The sequence below is a fragment of the Phyllostomus discolor genome, chromosome 8, assembly GCF_004126475.2.
Source record: "Phyllostomus discolor isolate MPI-MPIP mPhyDis1 chromosome 8, mPhyDis1.pri.v3, whole genome shotgun sequence".
NCBI lineage: Eukaryota > Metazoa > Chordata > Mammalia > Chiroptera > Phyllostomidae > Phyllostomus > Phyllostomus discolor.
The window spans coordinates 52,042,093-52,061,789 of NC_040910.2; the positions used below are offsets into that span (position 1 = coordinate 52,042,093).

General features: G+C 55.6%; 1 protein-coding gene across 1 annotated transcript in view; it reads right to left on the reverse strand.

The window, feature by feature from the left end:
* Positions 1–10,017: 10,017 nt before the first annotated feature.
* Positions 10,018–19,697, reverse strand: part of PEBP4 (phosphatidylethanolamine binding protein 4) — a 93,045-nt gene continuing 83,365 nt past the window's right edge. The window contains exon 4 of the mRNA XM_028521723.2: positions 10,018–10,313. Coding sequence (XP_028377524.2) covers positions 10,075–10,313 — 239 coding nt within the window. The 3' untranslated portion in view covers positions 10,018–10,074. The remainder of the gene's footprint in view (positions 10,314–19,697) is intronic.

The following is a 19,697-nucleotide window of genomic DNA, read 5'->3' on the forward strand; positions in this document are numbered from 1 at the left end:
TGAATATGGGGGGACAGAGGGGAGGCAGTCAGGGGGAGCAAAGAGGGAGTGAGAGAAAAAAGGAGGGAAAGAGAGGAGAGGAAAGCTATCAGAGCAGGGTTTTCTCATAGCTCGTCCCACCACCAGTCCCCAAGAGCAGGGGGTGGGGTGGATGGGAGGATTCACCCAGGCACAGGGGCTGGCTCCAAGGGGCTGATAGGTTCCTCTCCTCCTTGCCCTATAAGGAAATCCTCTGGGAAACCAGACACCACGGCTGTGGTCTTGAGATCGCTGTCTCTTATCAGCTCCCAGCTTCAGGACCCTCCTTAGCCTCAAACAAGCCTGATCCCTCAGGGTGGAAAGTTGGGAGCAGCCTTTTGGGTTCTTCTTTGCAGTTCTCTGCAGTCAAACGTGTGGGATCCAGGGAAAAGCAGTTTTGGGGGCCTAGTGTTTGAGTTCCTCAGTTGTGTTAGCAACCCGTTTAATCAGATAGCTTACACAGGGCTTCCCCACTGTTGTCATGCCTTAACCCTCTTAGAAAGTGAAGCCCTTTTTACACCCACTGGGTAAAGACTGATGCTGCTCCAGGCCCCACCCTGTCACCCTGAGGGCTGGAGGTACAATGCAGTGAAGTCTGCCCCTCAGCATACTGCAGAATTGTTTGGCCCAATGTCACCTGGAAGGTCACTGGAAGACAAGAGATGGCATCAACCTTCCCAAGAGCAGGGACTGGGTCTTATTCCTCTTTGTCTCCCCTGCATTACTCCCGCACCTGTCTCTAGCAGCTGCTCCATCAGAGTCTGTTGACCCAATTCAAGTGTCCACGCTGGTAATTCTGAAACTCGGTCAATTTGAGGAGCAGAGGGACCCACTTGGCCCTTCCCGCCAGGTCCTTTCTTTTTTATCATTTCAGAACAGACCACCCCCTCCCCCTGCACAGATTGGGGGTCCATTGTCCACCCAAATTCCATTTCCTTGTGGGGATGGTGTTCCTAGGTCTGGGACAGAACTCTCTCTTTCAATGAGACAGACACGTAGGAAGCACTTCCTGTGCACCCTGTGTGGAGGGAACAGACTTGAGACTGGGGTCCTGCTGCCTGCCAGGGAGCAGGCAGCTTAAAGGGAAGTGAGGAATGAGGCTCTGGTGGAAGTGAGCCTGCACAAGACAAAGCGTCTCAAAGGAAGTGCAGGCAGGGAGCTCAGAAGAGGAAGGACCAGTGTGGGCTGGCAGACGGGACCTGTTCAGGGAGAGGGGGAAGGCCTGACTCGGGGGAGGGAGGCTTGACGGAGTCCTTGAGGAGGGACTGAGACTCAGGAGTGAGGACAGGAACAGAGGGCTGCATGAGAAGGGGAGGGGAGGGGAGGGGTAGTCTGTGCTAGGGGCTGTGATCCCCTCCCCTCACCCATGTTTTCATGTTGACTTTATTATTACTATTTTTAATCTCTATAAGTAGAATCCATTAGCATTGTCCTTCCAGGACTTCTTTCTCAGTGCCTGGTCTAGGCCGGATTGCGGTTTGTTGACCAGTGAGGAATCGTAGAGGGCAAGGAGGGAGGCAGCGCTGGGCCTGGGCCAGCTAGACCCCTGGGGCATCTGGGCACCTCCTAGAAGTAAGTTCCAGGAAGGCAGGGGCTCAGGCTGTACTCTTGGCTGTTCTATCCCAAGCTAGAACTGGGCTTATGGGAGTGCTGCATAAACGTTTGTTGAAGAATGACTGCCAGGCCCAGGGTTCCTGATGCTGTTAGTGGGAGCAGGACTGGGGTGGGGGGGGGCAACTCTGGGTTGTGAAATCCAGAAGAATGGAGCCTGAGGAGTCCACTGGCAACATGGACTCCAGGGTGGGGGTGGGGCAGGATTAATCAGACATAAACTCAAGTGGTAATAGCCCCGTTAATTGAGTGGTAATGATCCTTGGCATTTTTCATCTTCAAAGCCGGGAATAAACTGTAATTAATACTCCCGCCACCCGGGGGCAGGGTGGGGGGTGGTGTGGAGAATCTTGATCTACTGCTTCTCAGTCCCGGGAAACTGAGGCACTGGCGGGAAGGGGGTGGGGAGTGGGGTTAGGAGGGTAGATGCAAATCCTGGCAGAGCCCGGCATCAGCAGGGGCGCTGGGCACACGAGAGCGTGGTCCACTTTCTTCCAAACCCAGGCAGCCGGGGAGCTGAGGCTATGAGCGGGGAGGGGACGCGAGAGACCCGCGCAGGGGCCAGGGGCCCAGGGAGAAGTCTCAAGGTGGGGCCCCGAGGGTGGCGGTGGGCTCGCCGGGTTTGCCAGCTCCTCCCAGGTGGAGCAGGGTTTTGCAGGCCTCGGGGGCCCCATGCTCCCGGGGACAGAGCTGAAAGGGCGCGCGGAGCGAGCAGAGAAGGGGCTCTTCGCGCCCAGCGGCAGCCGGCTCCCGGCACAGTCAGCGTGAGTCACTGGCGGCTTTCCTCATCGCAGTCTGCTGCCCCGAGCCCGGAGGGAGTTGTTCATTAGGGCGATTACCCCGCCGTCATTAAAAGCTGGTAAATATCACCCAGGGACCGAAGGCGCACGGCCGCCTCTGCACTGCGGCGGGTTCACAGGCCCTGGGCCACCGGTCCCAATCCTGCCTCCGAGAGGCAGCGCGTCCGGCTGCGCTGCCGCACCGGCACTCGGAGCGCGAGGTCAGGAGGGCGTTCGTCCTGCAGCTCAGTCACCGCTTCTTCCGAAAAGCCTTTCTTCTGATACCCCCATTCGAACCAAACACCGCTCCTCAGTCACCTTAATCCAACTGACCTTTTTACATTTATCTGTGTAATGCTTTAATAAATGTCTGCCTGCCACTCTCCTGCCTGGAACTTTCCAGAAGGTCCAACAGCACTTCTGATTTTGTGTTGTATTCCCATTGTACTCCCTCTCAGCCCACTGCACCCCCACCTAGCACAAGTATCTGGTGCGTAGCAGGCCTCAGGATTTTTGAATTAACAGGTCCCCATGAGGCAATAGAACATCCCCCCCCCCCACATTGTTTCCACAGCTGACAATGATCTTTTGTGAGCCTGCTCTGTGTCAGGCATTGGAAACACAGCAGCAAGGATCACAGCCCAGGTCCTTGCTGTGGGGAGACAGGAGGTCTGAGGAGTGCTCAGGGTGGGGACGGACAACAAGGAGACATACAAGAGGTGGTGATAAGTGACACAAGGACAGAGGAGTTGGCATGAAGGGAGAGGGTGGTGGCAGTGCGCGCTGGCACTCTGGGACCAGCGCTGGTGCCGGAACCTTTACATCCTGCATGGGGAGAGGGGGCTATGCTGTGGTCTAGTTGCTTTATTGGATGCTCTCTAACAATTTTTGTATGTAAGTATGATCTTTGTTTTAAAAAAATGACATCAAAGTCCACCAAGGAAAGTCTCTAAAGGCAAAGTTGCCTGTAATTTGTCCCTTTATTCCTGGCCTCAGCCTCTCCTCCCCATTGGCTTTTCAGCCTGCCACCAGGTGGCTGGAGAGAAAGTTCTGACAGTGCAAGGGGACAGGTCGCCTGGCCAGCGGTTGTCAGAGGCCCAGGGAAGGGTGGACAGCGGGCCCAGGGTGACTGTGGCCGTGGGTACCCCAGCCCCAATCTCAGAGCCGCACTCTCCTCCCAAACACACTCTCTCTCAGATCCTCTGATCGCCGGGAGAGCTGCTTCTAGACCCCCAAATGAAAGAAAAAGTCGCCGCAATGGAAACTAACCCTCCCCTTTTGCCCCACTTCCCTCCCGCGGTCACACTTCCGCCTGCCGACACAGGGTATTTTGGGTTCGAAAACAAAGCGTCAGATCTATTTGAGCAACTTTTTTTTCCATCGGAGTAGAAGCCCAGGGGCCTGTGGCCACCCTGGGCTCGGCCACTTCCCCAGGGAACTGACGCGTTTCCCCTTCTCCACTGAGGACAGATTTAGCAATTCAGACTGGCCACTTTTAGCTTCTTCTGTCCCTGGCCTGGCAGCTGGGCAGGGCCCAGAGGTCAGACTGCTGGCTGTGTCTCAGTGCCTTCCTTGTGGACTTCAGGGGAAGGCCTGGGTCCCCTCCTTTGCCAGAATCTCCCCTTACCCTCTCCCACCTCCAAACCCCTGCACACACATAAACCCTCCACCGCTGCCCCCACCCCCAAGCCACTTGCTCCAATACATCAGGAGACTGAAAAGTGAGAGCTGGGGTTGGACCTTGTCTGGTCCTTAGTCTGGTTCAAAGTGGTGTGTATCTGTGCCAACATGGGCTGGTGTGTATGTAGGTTGTGAACAAAGTGGAGGTGCATATACAGAGATGGTATGTGTGTGCAAATCCTACATTGGCAACTACCCAGGCTGAACTATGCATGCATACACAGCTTGCATGGGTGTCTAGAAAGAGCTTAGAAGAGTTGAAACCTTGGAGCATCTAGTGGGTGTGTACACCATGTGATTTTGTGTGGGCTGATGTATTTACAGTGTGTTCGTGCAGGATGTGTATAGCAGAGGTGTGTTTTAGTGTGCACGCACGTTTGCTTCTGTGTGGACAGTGGTGACCAGTGTCCTCATGGGGGCAGACGCAGGTGCCATCTGTGGATCCTGGTTTGGGGGCAGGCTAGTGAGCAGCAAGTGTGAGCATGTTCCTACCGGCGCACTGGCTGGGGACTCGCTGGTTTCTTCCTCATGTCTGTCTTTCCTCTGGGACCCTCACTGACCCGTCAGGCCTTCCTCCTGGAGCCCCTTCCGCTCCACAGGCTGCTCCACTGTTCTGGCTGGAATGCCTCTGCCTCCTACTCGCTAGCCTGTCTTCCCAGTGTCCTCTCCTGAAGCTGGACTCCCATAGGCCTCCCTATCACAGGACTCTTGGCAGTCCTTGTGTCTGTCCATCCACATCCTCTGCCACGACACAGGAAGAGCCTCTGGAAGGCAAGCACTTCGAGGTTTATCTTGTGGTCCTGTCAGTTCCTATTGTGCGGCTGAGTCCCCACCTGTACTGAAGAGTGGCTGACTGCATGCTGGTGTGACACCCACAGCACATGTATACGGGAGCCATTGCTTTAGGATGACTTGCATGTGTGTGCATGTCCAGTTGTTCCTCTGTGTGGGTGAGTGTGTGTGTAAGTGTGGGGAGAGTGTGTGCTCTCCTTTAGGGCACTGGCCCTGCTTATTCTTCTGCCCAGGCCCTCAGGGATACCCACTTAGCCCACTGTCTGCTTTCTCCATGAGAATGAACATGAAAGTTGGAACTAGGGTCCTGCTGTGCTCACCTTTCTGACAGGCTCTGCCTCTTTCCTTCAAACCCTCTGCTCCCTGCCCAGTTGACTTATGGCAGTGCCAGTAGGCAGTGGGGCGGGCTCCGGTTCATAAGGAACAAAGAGGGTGCTTCTGTGCCCAACCCAGGGCCTGTATCACATTTCTGCCCTCTGTCCCTGAGTGCAGACCCAGGGCCTGTGTGCAGCTCTGCCACCTTCCCTCTACCAGGGCTCTGGAATGGGTGTCCCAAGGCTGGGATCTGGGGAGGATAAGTTCTGCCACTGGCTGCTGCTTCTGGGAGGGGTCCCCCTGAAATTCCAGGGTCCCCAGCTTCCAGATCGGCAACTCCTCCTCTTTCCTCTGGGCCCCCTGTTGGGTTCTCTGGCTCCTGCAGCCAAATGCACTTGGCTTTATTTCATTCTTAATGCCAAGAATGCACTCTCTACCCTGTTCTAGTGGTGTCCACTCACCTCCCAGCCAAGGGGACAGTGGTAGTGACTTTCTCTACCATTTTCTTGAATAACCACGCAGAATTGCAGACCATTCAGCTAGAATGGGGCCTCGGAGAACACTGTCCTAAAGTATCTTATAGGCCAAGAAACTGAGGCCCAAATGAGGGTGGCCAACTTGCTGGGGCTTGCATGGCAGTGAATGACAGCACAGGCACTGCCAATCAACCAGGCCTCCACTCCCACGGTCTGGGTAGTTCTCTGGCTGCATCAAACCACACGGCCGGCTGGCTGTGTGTCCTTCTTTTCTGTTTCCTTCTCTTTCCAATGTTTCTCTTCCTTTCTTTTTATATTAAAATAGTTCCCTTTCCCTTTGAAATGCCCTTTCTGTGTTAAGCAGGACAGCTTGCATATGGTGGCACCAAGGTGGCATTCAGAGCCAAGATCTCTGTCCAGGCAGTTTTCCACAGTCCTTTTGAAAGGCTCTTCTTCCTGGCCCCTATCCCCCAGAACACTCAGTGACCCTGTCCTCCCTTCTCCCTAAACCAGGCTCTTTGGCTCCTGTTTCTCAGATCAGATGGGAATCCTGAAGGAACTGGATCCTCTCCCCAGCCTTAGTTTCCGGTCTCTAAAATCGGGGGGAGGTCCCTCAGAAGAAGAAATACATATGGGCATTTGTGTGTGTGTGTGTGTGTGTGTGTGTGTGTGTGTGTGCGCACGCCCCCAGGGCTAAATGTGAAAGGTAATTAGCACCAGGATGAAAGGTCCTGTGGGATAATTACAGGGACTATCAGGACTGCTGGGAGGGTGGGGCAGGAGGCCCCTAGACCTCTGGCGGGTGGGCAGCCCCTAACCCAACTCCTGCACTGAGATTAGTCACCTGGAGAGATGAGGGGTGGGGGAGGGAGCATTCTGAGTGAAGGGTCTTTGTCTTTACAGAGAAGTGCTTGTTAGTTGCTAAGGAACTGGGTTGTCTCTCCTGATCCAAGCCACCCAGTGTTTTGCGGAGCTTGGGAGGGGGATGCTGGGCTGGGGCTTGGCCCTTTGATGGGTCTCTTGAGAAGGACGCTCACTTGGGGAAGGTGACTCTTTCCCGTTACTGAGCTGGGGAGCAGAGCAGGTGAGGTGGAGGCAGGAAAGGAGAGGAAAACCTGAATTTACTGAGCAGCCTGCGGGCCCAGCATTGCGCCTGGCTGCCTTCCATGCTATCTCATGTAACCATTGCAGCAGAGCTTTAAGAAAGGCACTTACTTACATTTAAACTTTTTTTTACCTCTTTTGCAGAGGAAACAGAGGTACAGAATAAGGAAGTTGCCCAAAATTACAGGATTATCAAGTGGTAGGGATTCTATGTGAATTTAGGTATGCTAGGGAAGAAAAGTTGTGTTTTTTAAACTACACCACCTATTGCATTTACTAGGGTTTCTTCCTATGTTAAGGCTGCTCAGCCCTGATACCTGGACCCTCCACTGCCATCGCCGCCACCACCATCATCATCGTCACCACCATTAGGGAGCCTTCCTATAAGGCTACCTCTCTTTTTCTACCTTGTTCCTTCCCCCAGAGCAGTTAACACACAGGAGGGAGGCGGGGTTCAGTGGGTTGAGGAGGGTAAACTGTTGGGGTAGTTGCCTTGGGCAGGTGGGATGGTGGATGGTAATGACCTTGAGATGGGCCAGGCCATTGCTGGGAGTGTCCAGGAGCCGGCCCTCCCCACAAGTCACACTTGATTGAGAGTAGCTGAAGCTGAGGGAAGGGAAGATGCTTGGGAGAGACAGTCCTTTAAATTCTCCTGGAACTTCTAGCCTTCACTCTTGGCCCACCTGGCTTCTGAATAAACGGAACACCTGCCTTTATTTTATGTAGCCCAGAGATCAAAATTAGAGTACTCATGACCTCTGAGCACCTAGTGAGAAGGCTTGAGTTAACCCCAGACTTCATCACCACCAGTCACAGAACAGGGAGTAGGTTCCTCAACTTATCAGAACGTCAATTTCCTCCTCTATAAAAGGAGAACAACAACACCTACATTATTAGATTGTTGTGACAATTGAATGAGAGAACATGTATGAAGGGCCCATGGGCTGTGCGGCTGTGCAGGAATGCACTGAACGAGGGGCCACATGTTAAGCATTTGGCACAGTTCCTAGGCTGTAGAAGGTGCTCCACAAACGCTGTCTGATGATGATGAAAGTATCAGTCCTCCTGATCCCTGCAGGGGGGATGCTGATGCTCTTGTATGCGATGTCCCTCTTAGCTGCTTTTTGAGAGATCTCAGCAATCTACGAGCTCATTTTGTTTCTTCTGGGAGGAGGCCGTGTGAAGGGACGGTGCCCCCACATGTTGCACAGGCAGAGAGCTGAGAGTCAGGGGTGGGTTTCCCCGAGCTCTCTTGGTCTCCAGGTTTTGTCTCCCTGCCACGGGGACCTCCTTCTCTGTGGCTTCCAGGGACTGTCTGGCAGGGCTGTCTGTGGCCTCGAGCCTGGGCCAGCTTTGTTCTTTTTTCACATTTTGGGGCTAGGAGGGTGAGGGTCTCTCCTGGAACTGAATGAAGAGCCCAAAAACACTGGGGCCGGGGGGGGGGGGAGAGAAAGGGAGGGGGGAAAGGAAGGAAAGCAAGCCGATAATTTCCTCGAAGGATAAACATCCGATTTTTTTCCTCACCCAAAATAAACATGCTAGCCACAAGGAATTAAAAGCAGAAGAGGGGAGGATGCGCCTCCATCTGGGGCTGCTCTAGGAAGCTGACCTGCCATTTAGCCTGGGCTTGGGCCCCAACCGGAGCTGCCAATTACACTCTGGGCCTGCGGGGTGGGGGATGTGGGGAGTGTGAGGTTCGCAGACACCCACAAAGTCCCTTCTGAGGGACTGCTTTCCATGACACTGCAAATGGACATTTCCTTTTGTTTCTTCTTTTAGCTCTGCTGGCAAGCGTGTCTGGTGGGGTAGAAGGGAGTAGGAGTTCCTATTGCCTGGGGTGGCATCAAAGGACCTTCTTCAGAATGAGAACTTGGTGTCCTAGGCTTCGGGAGCTGAATTTATCCATGGTGGGGGAAGCATGGTCCAATGCCCTCCCCGTTCACACATACAGTCTCCCAGCTCAGTGTGTTCTTCAGAGCCCACCATGAAAATCTTCCAATTACCTGGCAGTGTGCGCTGGGCGAAGGGGTTGGCCAGGGCCCCTCTGCCTTCTAGCTAATGTGGGTCCTGGCTCTAAGAGGGTAATAATGCAGTGCCCAGCTACAGCCTGCCCCTTTTGTCTGAGGATTTTGAGGCACTTTGCACACACGAGTCACCAGCATTGCTGTGCTCTAGCCAAGGACAGGGGTGGTCATTAACTCTTGGAGGGAAACTGAGCAGAGATCAGGGGCGCTGACAGGACTGGAGCTGGGGGTGGGCAGTTGAGGTACTTTAGGCTGTGAAAGAGTCTGTAGTTAAGAGATGCCTCCAAGGGGTCCTTGGAGGGAAAGCCAAGAGACATTCAGAGGACATCCAGGGAGGTAGACACCAAAATTCCTATCCCTGCAGAAACCAAGGAGTTCTTCACAGCTTTCTTCAAGCACAAATCAGGTTATGCCCCACCCCCGCCCCCCCTCTGCTCTAGTCCACATATCACTGCATGATTTCCCATTGCTCTCAGGGTACAGTCCAAAATTGGAGCCCGCAAGGCCTGGCATGTTCTAGTCCTTGCTCACATGTCCAGGTAGCTACACTACTGGCTTTCCGTTTCCTGGAAGATGCCACCCTTGGCTCTGGTAGCCATGGAGCTTGGAGGTGTTCCTTCTGTTCGGCGCACTCTCTACCCTGTGCCCACTCGTAGTTAACCTCTACCCGCTTTTCAGCCTTGAAGTTAAACATCACTTCCTCCGAGAGACCTTGCTTGAGCCCCCTCCTGGCACCCTCAGAGCACTTGTCACATATGCTGTCATTTGCTTGTGGTCATCTGATGAGTCTGCCCCTCCCCTCCTGGGTTCATGAAGCAAGCCTTTGGATTTGTCTGCCCTGTGCACACATGGACCCCATACTTAGTGGAAGGTCAGGCACATAGTAGGTGCCCACAATAGTTGAATTGTGTTGAATGTCAGAGCTGGAAAGGACCATGGTGATAAACCAGCCTCCTCTACCTCTTCTTCCCACTTCAATGTTACGTCTCAGGAAGCAGAACTTTGAAGATGGTGGGTGACTGGCTCAAGGTTGCACAGTGCACCTCAGTGACAGTCCAGGGCTGGGGGTCTCCACCTTCTCCCTGTCCATCTAGACCCCTGCCCCCAACACAGCCCTCTGCACTTGTATTTACAGGCCCCCATGCTGGACATCAATGAGTTCCTCCCCTTGGTGTTTGAAGGAGGACAGGCTAGGAGACGAAACATCCAACCACTGAGACCTGGGTGATTTTTTTAATTGGGGAGAGAAGGGGTTCCACACCCAGAGGTGGTTCCTCACCCAGACCATAGGTGGTGGGCAATGTGGATGCACGCTGGCAAGGCGAGGCCTGAGGCCTGTTTGGGTTTGTATTTGGGCTCACTGCTCCCTCCTGTGGGGGGAGTCTGGACACTGCCTCCTCCTCCGGGAACCCGGACAGGTGGTGAGTCCATGTGATTTTGGGTCATGAACTGGGTGGCTGCTTCAGATATGCCCAGGTTGAATCGTACCTGAAATTGGTCCAGTTGCCAAGCGCCTAGAAGGACAAACAAACCACAGGGAGGCTGTGAGAGAGAACCACAGACTGCAGAACGGGCAGGGTGAGAGGGAAGCCAGCTCTGGGGGAGTGGAGACAGCAGATGACCTTGGCCATTGGGCTGAGTACCTGGGGGTGCCTCTGGCTCCTAGCTGCAGGGATTCCTCTGGGTGTTGGCAGAGAGCCTGTGAAGGGGCTGTTCCCCGGAAGACAACGGGGACTAGGAGTCTGGATTGAGTCAAGAGCAGCCTTTGGTCTCCATCCCCAGTGCCCTTGATTTAGCATAGTTCTGCCTCCTCATGCACACGAAGAAAGGAAATGCCTGGTCAGGTGGTCTGCACATTTCCTCCACCCACCCCTCTTTTCCTGCAGGCTCTCTTGACCCCATGACTGAGGCTTTCATGCTTCTGCTCTTCACACCTGGTCACCCCGGCCACTGGGGATGAGATGGCAGGTATGTCTGGGCTATTCACCTGACTCCTCTCCAGAACCCCAACCACTGCCTTGGGGCTGGGAAAGGAGCCCTGGCTGTGGTAGCAGTCAAGGAGAAGGGGGTACGGCGAGGGCCCCTTCTCCCTGCTCCTGGTCACCTGGATCCTGGAGTGGAGCTGAGTGTGGGCAAGACGTCTCCAGGCTGGGGCATGGAGAAGCCCAGTCAGTGCCCAAGTCAGAGGGCCCTCCTCGAGGGGAGAAAACACAGGGGCATCGGGGGAGGGCCATCCTCTAGGGCAAGTATGAACTGGCCTCCTAGCAGAGCAGGGAGGGCACAGCCCAGGGCTCTGGGGAGGGGCCGAGGGAAGTGGTCAGAGGCATATTCCCACGCTCTTGTTTCCCAAACCTTGGGGCCTCAGGCACCCTTGGCATATGGTTGCCAGAGAAAACAGAGGACACCCAGTTCAATCAGAATTCCAGATCAACAACAAATAATTTGTTAGTGCATGTTTCACGTATTACATGGATCATACTTACAGCAAAGAATTCCTTCTTGTTTATTGGAAATTCCAGTTGAACTGGGTATCCTATATTTTCTTTCCTCTTTTTAAAAAAAAAAAATCTAGTCACTTTTCCTGGATGAAGGAGCTGCTTAGGGAAGACTTTGTCCTGAGCAGAGCTAGGCAGTGGCCAGTCTGGCCTGGACCAGCAGAGGACAGAGACGCACAGAGAGAACAGGGCGAGCGCCTGGCACCCCCGAGGCCCTCCCACAGCCACCCGCTGCCCCTCCTGCGGTTCTCTGTCTGCACTCACAACCTCTTAGGGTCCTGCGCCCCACTTACTACCCCTCTTCACAGGGGCTGTCTGCATTTCAAAGATATTCTCCAGGGAAGGACACTTTTTAATCCAAAGAAACAAAATAATAACAATAATAATGCAAAAAATAGTAATAGCTGTAAAACATGGATGTAGTGCTTTCTGTGTGCCAGGCACGGTTCTGGACACTTCACGCGCATTTATCCAGCTCATCCTTACAAGGAGAAATGATTTTTATCCCCAGTGCACAGCTGGAGTTCTGGTGAGGTTGGTTCTTAGTGGCAATGGGGAAAGGGCCACTTCAGGGTCCTTCATTTCCTATCAGGCTCAGTGACCGCACTCTCACATTGGGCTGGAAAGCAGCAGTTTCAGGAGTCCTCTTGGGGCCACAGTGGCCAGGCCCTGGACATGGGCTGCTGGGCTGAGAGGTGTGGCACTGGCGCTCTGGGGGCTTCCACCAGGAGGCCTGGTTGTGGCCGTAACGCTCAGGGAGCCTGGTTGGCTGGGAAAACACTGTGTTTTCATGGCCCTGGGGGAGTGTGTGCATGTGCGAGCACATGTGTGTGTATGTGTGGATGCTCGTTTGCATGCATGCCTGTGTGTGAGTGCATGTGCACGCCAGGGGAGGGGCTCTGGGTGAACTGGTGTGTGGCGGGCATGGGGACAAGGGGGCCTTCCCCACTGAGTAGGGCAGGAAGGAACCTGGGTGGCAAGGAGGGAATTGAAACTCATCACGAGATCAGGGCAAGTGGCGGAAAGAAATCCCCTGTACCCTGAGGGAGACCTTGCTCCCTCTGCAGTGGTGCACCCTCCCTCAGCTCAGATGACTTCTCTGATGGGGCCTGGAGGGCTTTGGAAGCCACACAGCTCCTTCACTGTCCCATTTCTGTCAGCCCTGTCATTCTTGGGCTCCTTGGGCAGCTCCCCAGAGCAGCCCTTCTGTCCCTCAGGAGAGCAGGGACAGTGTGCCCTGGCCGCTAGCCTCCTGCTGCCTCCTCCCTTGGCTTGGCTGTGACTCCTTACACCCCCGTTTCCTGCCACAAGAGGAACTGACCCTGTGAGTTCTAGAGGGAATGAGGGTGAGTCAGACCCTCAGGGGAGTGTGAGGGGAGCTTGGAGGCTTGGAGGCTGTGGCTTCCATGGTCACCATGTGGAGGAAAGCCCCATGCTGTACGGCACTGCAGGTCCCCTGAAGAGCACCGGGCTGCTGTCTGTGCTCTGGCCCCTCCCCCTTGCCCTTGGGCCCACCCAGGATGGATTCTTCCTGGGACAGGGCAGGGCGGTGCCTGCACTTCAAAGGCCTCCAGCTGGAGAGAGAAAGAAGTGGGCTGTCAGATGTCTGTCTCCTGAGCCGCCCAGTAACTGGATATAGAGGTCTGGTCTTCTCAGGGCAGGGCTGCCACATGTGATGAACAGGTGGGTCCCTACACAAACCTAGGGAGTACCCTTCCCATCCTGCCAAATCAGACTTGGGCATCCTCTCACCTACTGGTTGGTGCTGATAGGGAAGGTGTTAGCCATCAGAGGTTAGATGTTAGAGATGTTACAGGAGTGGGCCAAGGGGAGACATAGGGAAACTTATCTAAAGCCACCAGGGGTTCCTGAGCCACCACAGTATACCTGGTTTCTACCAGACACCGGTGGGGAGGGTGCGAGGTGGAGTGGGTGAATGGTCTTTGTCTTCAACAACCAGGAGAGCAGTCCCAAGCTTTTGGAAGCTCATCTGAGTTGGAGTTCTGGGGACTGCAAAGGCTGGGGTGTTTGTGAATAGCCCCAAGGCAGGTCTGGACAGTCACTGTCTCCACCCCCAGCGCCCCAGACCTTCTGGGCTCACCACTGTTTGGGAGTGGTTCACCCCAGGGTGGACAGCCCCACTGAGCCCATTAGGGTCAAGCAGGCACCTACAAGACAGAGAAAGTGATGCTATACCTCATCAGGCAGCCCCTCCCTTGCAGGACCCCAGAGAATGGGATAGATGGCTCCTCCACTCGAATGTGGAAATTCTAAGCTGAAGAGAATCTCAGACCCTGGGGTCCAGGCTCCCAGCACTGATAGCCCTGTCCTGGGTTCTGCTAAGCGTGTGGTGGGGGGAGCGTGCAGAGCTGACTCATCCAGGCCCCACCCTGGCCCTCAATTAGTTCATAAGACAATTAACACTGGACTAATAAACTAGGCCTTCGAAGGGTGGCCTTGGCCAGCAGCACAACATGTCCCTCACCTCCCACAGATGAGGTCCCACCCCCAGCCACACCCCCAGAGTCTCTCCAGCAGGCCCACCTTAAGACTCCCGACAGTATAGGAAAAGTATTTCCTGTGTGTCCTTACTTACTCTAGTCAAGGGACATGCCCCATCTGACCTGTCATTGGTCTTTAATAGGCCCCAAAGTATCTCCCTCTCAGCCTGAGCAGTGGGGGTCGGGAAGCCCTCACTGAGAGGCAGGCCCTCATCCAGGTGGGCTCTAGAACGGGGGCTGGGGTACTGAGCCTTGGGGCCTCCTCCTCTGAGCCACCATGTCCTCGGCCGGGACCTGGGGTGCCTGGCTGCCCTGCCACCCCAGGCAAGTGAGCTGTGTCTAACCAAGGTGGCCACCCTCTTCCCTGGCCTGCCCCTTTCTCCCCCTAGGCAGAGGCTCCGTTGCTTCTTGTCAGGGGACAGTGGCCCTGAAGACAGAACAAGAATGGATGCTAGCTTGAAAGCCGCCCCTCTGAGTGCCAGGCCTGGACGGTAATTTGTCAGGCTCTTCGCGGGGCTGGCGCAGTGATAGAAGCGCTGATGCCTTTCTTCTGAGATTAATGGTGTCCTGGCGGTGGTGGGTGGGAAGCCCGAGTCTTTTATTTTTTTCGTGCCGTTAAATGACATCCAGAGACTTCCACGCAGGAGCTGAAAAGCCCATGTTCCATTGCATCCAATTACTCCTGGAGCATATTTGCTGAGTGGCTGATCCTGTCAGCTTGAGAGGCTGGGGCAGAGGGGACCACTCTGACTTCGGAGGGAGTGAGAGGTTGGGGATGCCGCGAGAGCCCGCAAGGTGGGGAGGGGGAACCGGCTCCTCTGGAGAAGAGGACCCAGGAGATCTGGAGAGTGCAAGCACTCTTCGTGGCCCAGGCAGTGGCTCACCCCTCTCTCGTCCTGTGGCTGGGGTGGGTGTGGGGAAGGGGCGAGAGGAATGGAGACGTGACACTGTCCGTTCAACTTCTGGTTATCATTCCAGTGTTTGGTGGTGGTGTTGGCTGGCCGGCGATCATGTGGTTTCCCGAGGACGCGCTCAGTGTTGCTCTGGAGGTTGGTGCTGGGCTTGACAAGGGCCTGTTGCTCGAAGAGGGCTGCCTGGGGCCTGTGAGGGAGCAGGCGGTTTCTGGCCAGGGAGCCTCCCTGAGAGTTGCCCGGGATGGCCCCATCTGAGTTGCTGCCAGGTCCCCAGTCCTACCAGCTCTGCCAGGTGGGTGGGTCCCTTGAGAGGCAGGAGAAGGCTGCCTGACGCAAGCGCACACGGTGACTCAGGGGCTGGGCCCTGGGGGGGTTCTGGGGCCTGGCCAGGTGAACCGCCGTGGGAGGTCATGGCAGGGAGTAGGGGCTGTTTTGCAGTGGGCTGCATGTGTTTGCGTCTGTGTGTTTGCGTCTGTGTGTGTGTGTGTGAGAGAGAGAGAGAGAGAGAGAGGGGGTTGCTCTCCAGGCAGGGCTCCCTTCCCTCCATTTTTGCCTACACCATCTGCTTGCCCCTCGCTGCCACGGGGCCTGGTGCATCTCCTCCCACCATCCGTCTTCCACACCAAGGCCTCCGCCTGCTGACTCCACTCAGAGCTCTGCTGTCTTCATGCCATTGACCTGTGCTTTCAGATGTTTCCACACAGCATCCCTTGTCTGAATCACCCGCGGTGCCCCACCGGCCTTCAGTGCCACAAGCCAGACAAACCCCACTAGACGGCAAGCATCTGCCTGCCCCTCCTCTCTGACCCCTGTGGGTGGGTGGCTCCTCGAGAGCTGCTCAATTCAGTTCACTGAGGTGCTGGAGAGAAGGTTATGGCTGCCTCATCCAGAACCCCAGACAGACCTCCCTCTGCCACTTGCATCCCGCTTTTCCAGGAGCAGTCTCTTCGAAGGCCCCCGAGGCTGCCCTGTGAAGCGGTGACCGGAGTCCGGCATGGCCCATTCGTTCCCCAGGTGCTGCTGCACCGCCCCGCGCTCGTGGCCTCACAGAGACTTCTGGAGCAAGTGGTGGCACGTCATCTTGCGGGACAGAGAGGGGATTTCCCTGCTAGAGGAGTGTGAGGCCAGCTCGTGACACCTCTGGGCAAGGTGGCTGAGGCATGGCACGGGGCAGAACACAGCTCCCTACAGCACTCAGCCATGGGAAAGGGGCAAGTGGGTGCACTGCCATGGGTGGCCGTTGCTGCTGGCCGAGGATGCCGAGGGCAGCAGGATGGACTTGCTCCCTCTCTGCCCCCACCCCGGGGCCCAGAAGTCTGGTGGTCTGGGTGGGAGGAGAGGGCATGTGGGTGGGCCGGTGACAGGTACAAAGAACTTTGCTCCGAAAGGCAGAAGAAAACTAATTTACTATTAACTGAGACCCTTGCTCAACCAAGCCACTCACTGTTCTGGGCTTCTCATCCTCACTCACCCAGGGGGATGACAGCCGCTGTCCTACCCACCCCACACTGCCAGGAGGTAGGGTGAGGGAAGGCCGGGAAGATGCAGGGGAGGCTGGCGGAGAGGCTGGGCATTTAAGTGGCCCTGCCCATCCGGCGTGGGGACAGGGAGGGTGTGGATGCCAAAATCGCTCTTTGCGGGCATGGCGCTCACAGAGGTGGCTGTCTTTTTGGGTGTTAAAGGAAGTTGATGGCGAGGTGTGTTTGTGAACGTGGGGGTGTGAGAATGGGCAGATCTGTGTGCTCAAGGCTTGTGAATGTGCATGCGTGGGTGCGGCCCATTCACAAACACACTCACTGATTGAAAGTCCACTGTGGGCTGAGCACCGAGACAGGTGGTAGAAAGGAAACGTGAGACAAGGTGAGCTCTTCCCTCGAGGAATTTATAGTCTCGTGGTGGAAATGGGGCTCATACAAGTGAAAAATGACTGAGTGACACAAGAGAGACAAAAGCAGGTGACTAAGGAAGGCCAACACAATGTTACATGGGTGCCTCAGAAGAGAGGGAGAGGGCAGGTGGGGTTGGCTGAGGAGACAGCCTGAGACAATGACAGCTCCAGATCTGGGAAGGTGAGCCTTGGCCTCTGGGGCACGTGTTAGTGAACCCAGGCCAGCGCTCCTCAGCGAGCGCCATACAGGTTCTTCACGCTCCAGCGCACCCCTCTCTTTGGAATGAGGTCGTGCTTGAGCTGTGTGAATATCCCCCTGCTCTTTCCCTGGGAGCCTCCCTGGGTGACACAGCCAGGGGGCAGGGACTTGGTCCACAAGGTTCACTTCTGTGCCTGCAGCTCCCGCAGCTCCTGCAGCGGCGCCTCGTGCTCATGGCTCCAGGCATTGTCTGGATGAATGTGGAGGGCATTTGTGAAGCAAGCCAAGCGTGGTGGGAAAACGGTGTGGACAGGAGGGAGTGGTGTATAGGCAGCAGGAGGGGGTGGGAAGCTAGGACGTCATAAACCATAAGCAAGAGAGTTAGGGGGCCCCTTCCAGGACCCTTGTGGTGGTCCCAGCATCCCAGGACCGGGTTGGAGGCCTCCACCAAGAAGCAGGTAGGGGTAGCAGGCAAGTGGAGCCTGTTCGCCTGCTCCCTCCATCTGTCTGGCCAGACTCGGACCTGGGGAGAGCTTGGTGATCTGGGAGCAAATCTGCTCAGGGTCACTCCGTGGCAGACCAACTAGTCCAACCCCTTATCTTGATGATGTAGAAATCGAGGCCCTAGGATATGAGGTGGCTTGTCTCAGGTCACATGGGAGTGTGGGTGCCAACACCTCCCATTTGCTGACCCCTTGTATGTCATCCTGGAGTCACAGAACAAAGAGGAAACCTGGAGAGGGTTTCAGCCCCTGGATCTGAGCAATATGCCCCCTGCCCTGCCCCCAGTGAGCTCAACTAAAATCATCTCACACTCTCTTCTCATCCTCAACCTGTTATTATACCTAACCCCCAGGGTGGGGAAGCAACCCCACAGGACTGGGGCCAGTTAACTGTCTTCCGTGGATCCCCTCCACCAGGCTCCTGCACACTGGCCTTTCCCCTCCGGTCTCCGGAAGGTGTTCCTGCCCGCTCATCCAGTGACACAGTGGCTGGTTGCGCCACTCATACCCCAGGACACACCGCTCCTTCCACAGATGCCTTCCCAGGGAAAGAAAACTAGACTGAGCCAACCCCCCGGGCCTGTGCCCTTTGGCAGGGCTTCATGTCCTGGCCTCCCGAGGGCTGGTCCAGCCCGGGGCCCTGCGAGTCCCCTAAGCTCCATGCAGGTGCTTTAGAGAGCGCCAGGCCTTTCAGAGCTCCTAGTTGTGCAAGGGCCACTTGTGCTCTTGCAATCAGCCCTGCGCGTATCTGTGCCAGACACCCCCACGCCTTCTGGTGCCTGCCGCTCCCTTCTCTGGTCAGTTCTGCCCACCACCCCAGGTCAGGCAGCTCTGAGGAAGGGTCAGTGTGTTTCTTCTCCTGTGGGCACTATCTGGTGGCTGTCTACAGTGCCCACCGCAGTCGCACCTCTGCCAGAGCCTCCACAGCTTTGCTCTGATTTCTCCCTTCATCGCGCAATCCCTGCCTCCTCGCAAGCCGTGCCCCTTCTCACTTCTTTTTTCCTTTGTACATCTTTGCACCTGCAGCTTTCCCAGCCCAGGGCTCCCTCCCCTCTCTCCTTTACTGAGGGATTCAAATCCCCTCCTTTACCAGGGCCCCGCTCAGGCTCCACCTGCTCCTCAGAGCTGCGGGGCCACATAGACTTGCAGCTCTTCTAGATCCACCCCTCATTTTCTAGATGAGGAAACTGAGGCTCAGAGAGGCTAGGTGGTTTGCTCCAAAGCCAAATCACTAGCTAGAGACTGGAATCCAGATTTCCTCACCCTGCAGCGAGATACCTTTGCACCTTTTCAGGCTGACAAGGGCAGGTGTCTTGGAGGAAAGGGGATCCTTGGAAGGGAAAAGACTATCCCTAAGTCTACACATTCTCCAGTTGTCCTAGCCACCAGAAACACACAATTAAGTGCTTAATTATTAGATAGCTGCTCTGCATTGTTACTTTAGTGTTTCTGAAGTCGATTGTAAGCCCCTGGAGGGCAGGGAACACTCCCAAGCAGCACCCTAGCCTATCCACAGCCTCCAGCACAGCACGGCGCCTGTGGAAGGCATCATGCAGTGGGACCTGTGCCCTGGTCGCAGCCTTATTTGGAAGGATAGTTTTCCCACCTCCATTTCCGGTGGCAAACAAAATGGTACAGAAGCCAAAGGGACTCTGCCCAGATGCAAGTCCAGTTCCTGAGTGTTCACATAGATGAAAGGTGGGTGGCAGTGGGATGCACAAGAAACCCTGGTCTTGGCAAAGATCCAGAAGGGCTAATGATAGGTTGCAGGCCTGATAGGTCTCCAGCATCCGTGCCTGCTTCTTTTCACAGGACGGGCACGCAGGTGGCTGTGCTTTCTGGGGGTGGGCTGCGAGCAGACCTTGGCCCAGCACGGCAGGGTTGGCCATGGCTTTGGCACACACCCTTCCTCCTTTGCCCTCTTTACTGCTCCCCCCGGCATTGCCAGATGCGCTCCCCTTCCCCTCCATCCTGCCCTCAGAAAGCACTTGATCCAGTGAGGGGCTGCTTTAGGGGACTGTCTGAGCCGTGTCCTGTCCAGGGCACAATACTGGGACCCTGAGGTCTAACGTGGGACTCGGAGGTAATGCTTTACTTCGTGAGACTCCCACGTGTGGGGGGTGGAGTGGGCTCAGGTGCTAATTCCCAGTCACAGAAACCAGGTGGAAGGGGCTTCAGGACGTCTTAAGTGAGATGGGGATTCAGACACACGGAGAAATTGATTTTGCCCTGGGTGAGGTTCATTTCTTCCCCTTCTTTCTTTGTATCCAAACTTCAAAGCATCTTTGGCAAAGCTCCTGAAGCAGATTCTCAGACTGGAAAGGTGCTGAGGGTGCTGGGGAAGGTTCACTGGAGGAAAGGTTGCCCTGGGTCTGCTTCCAGGGCAGCTGGAGCCTTC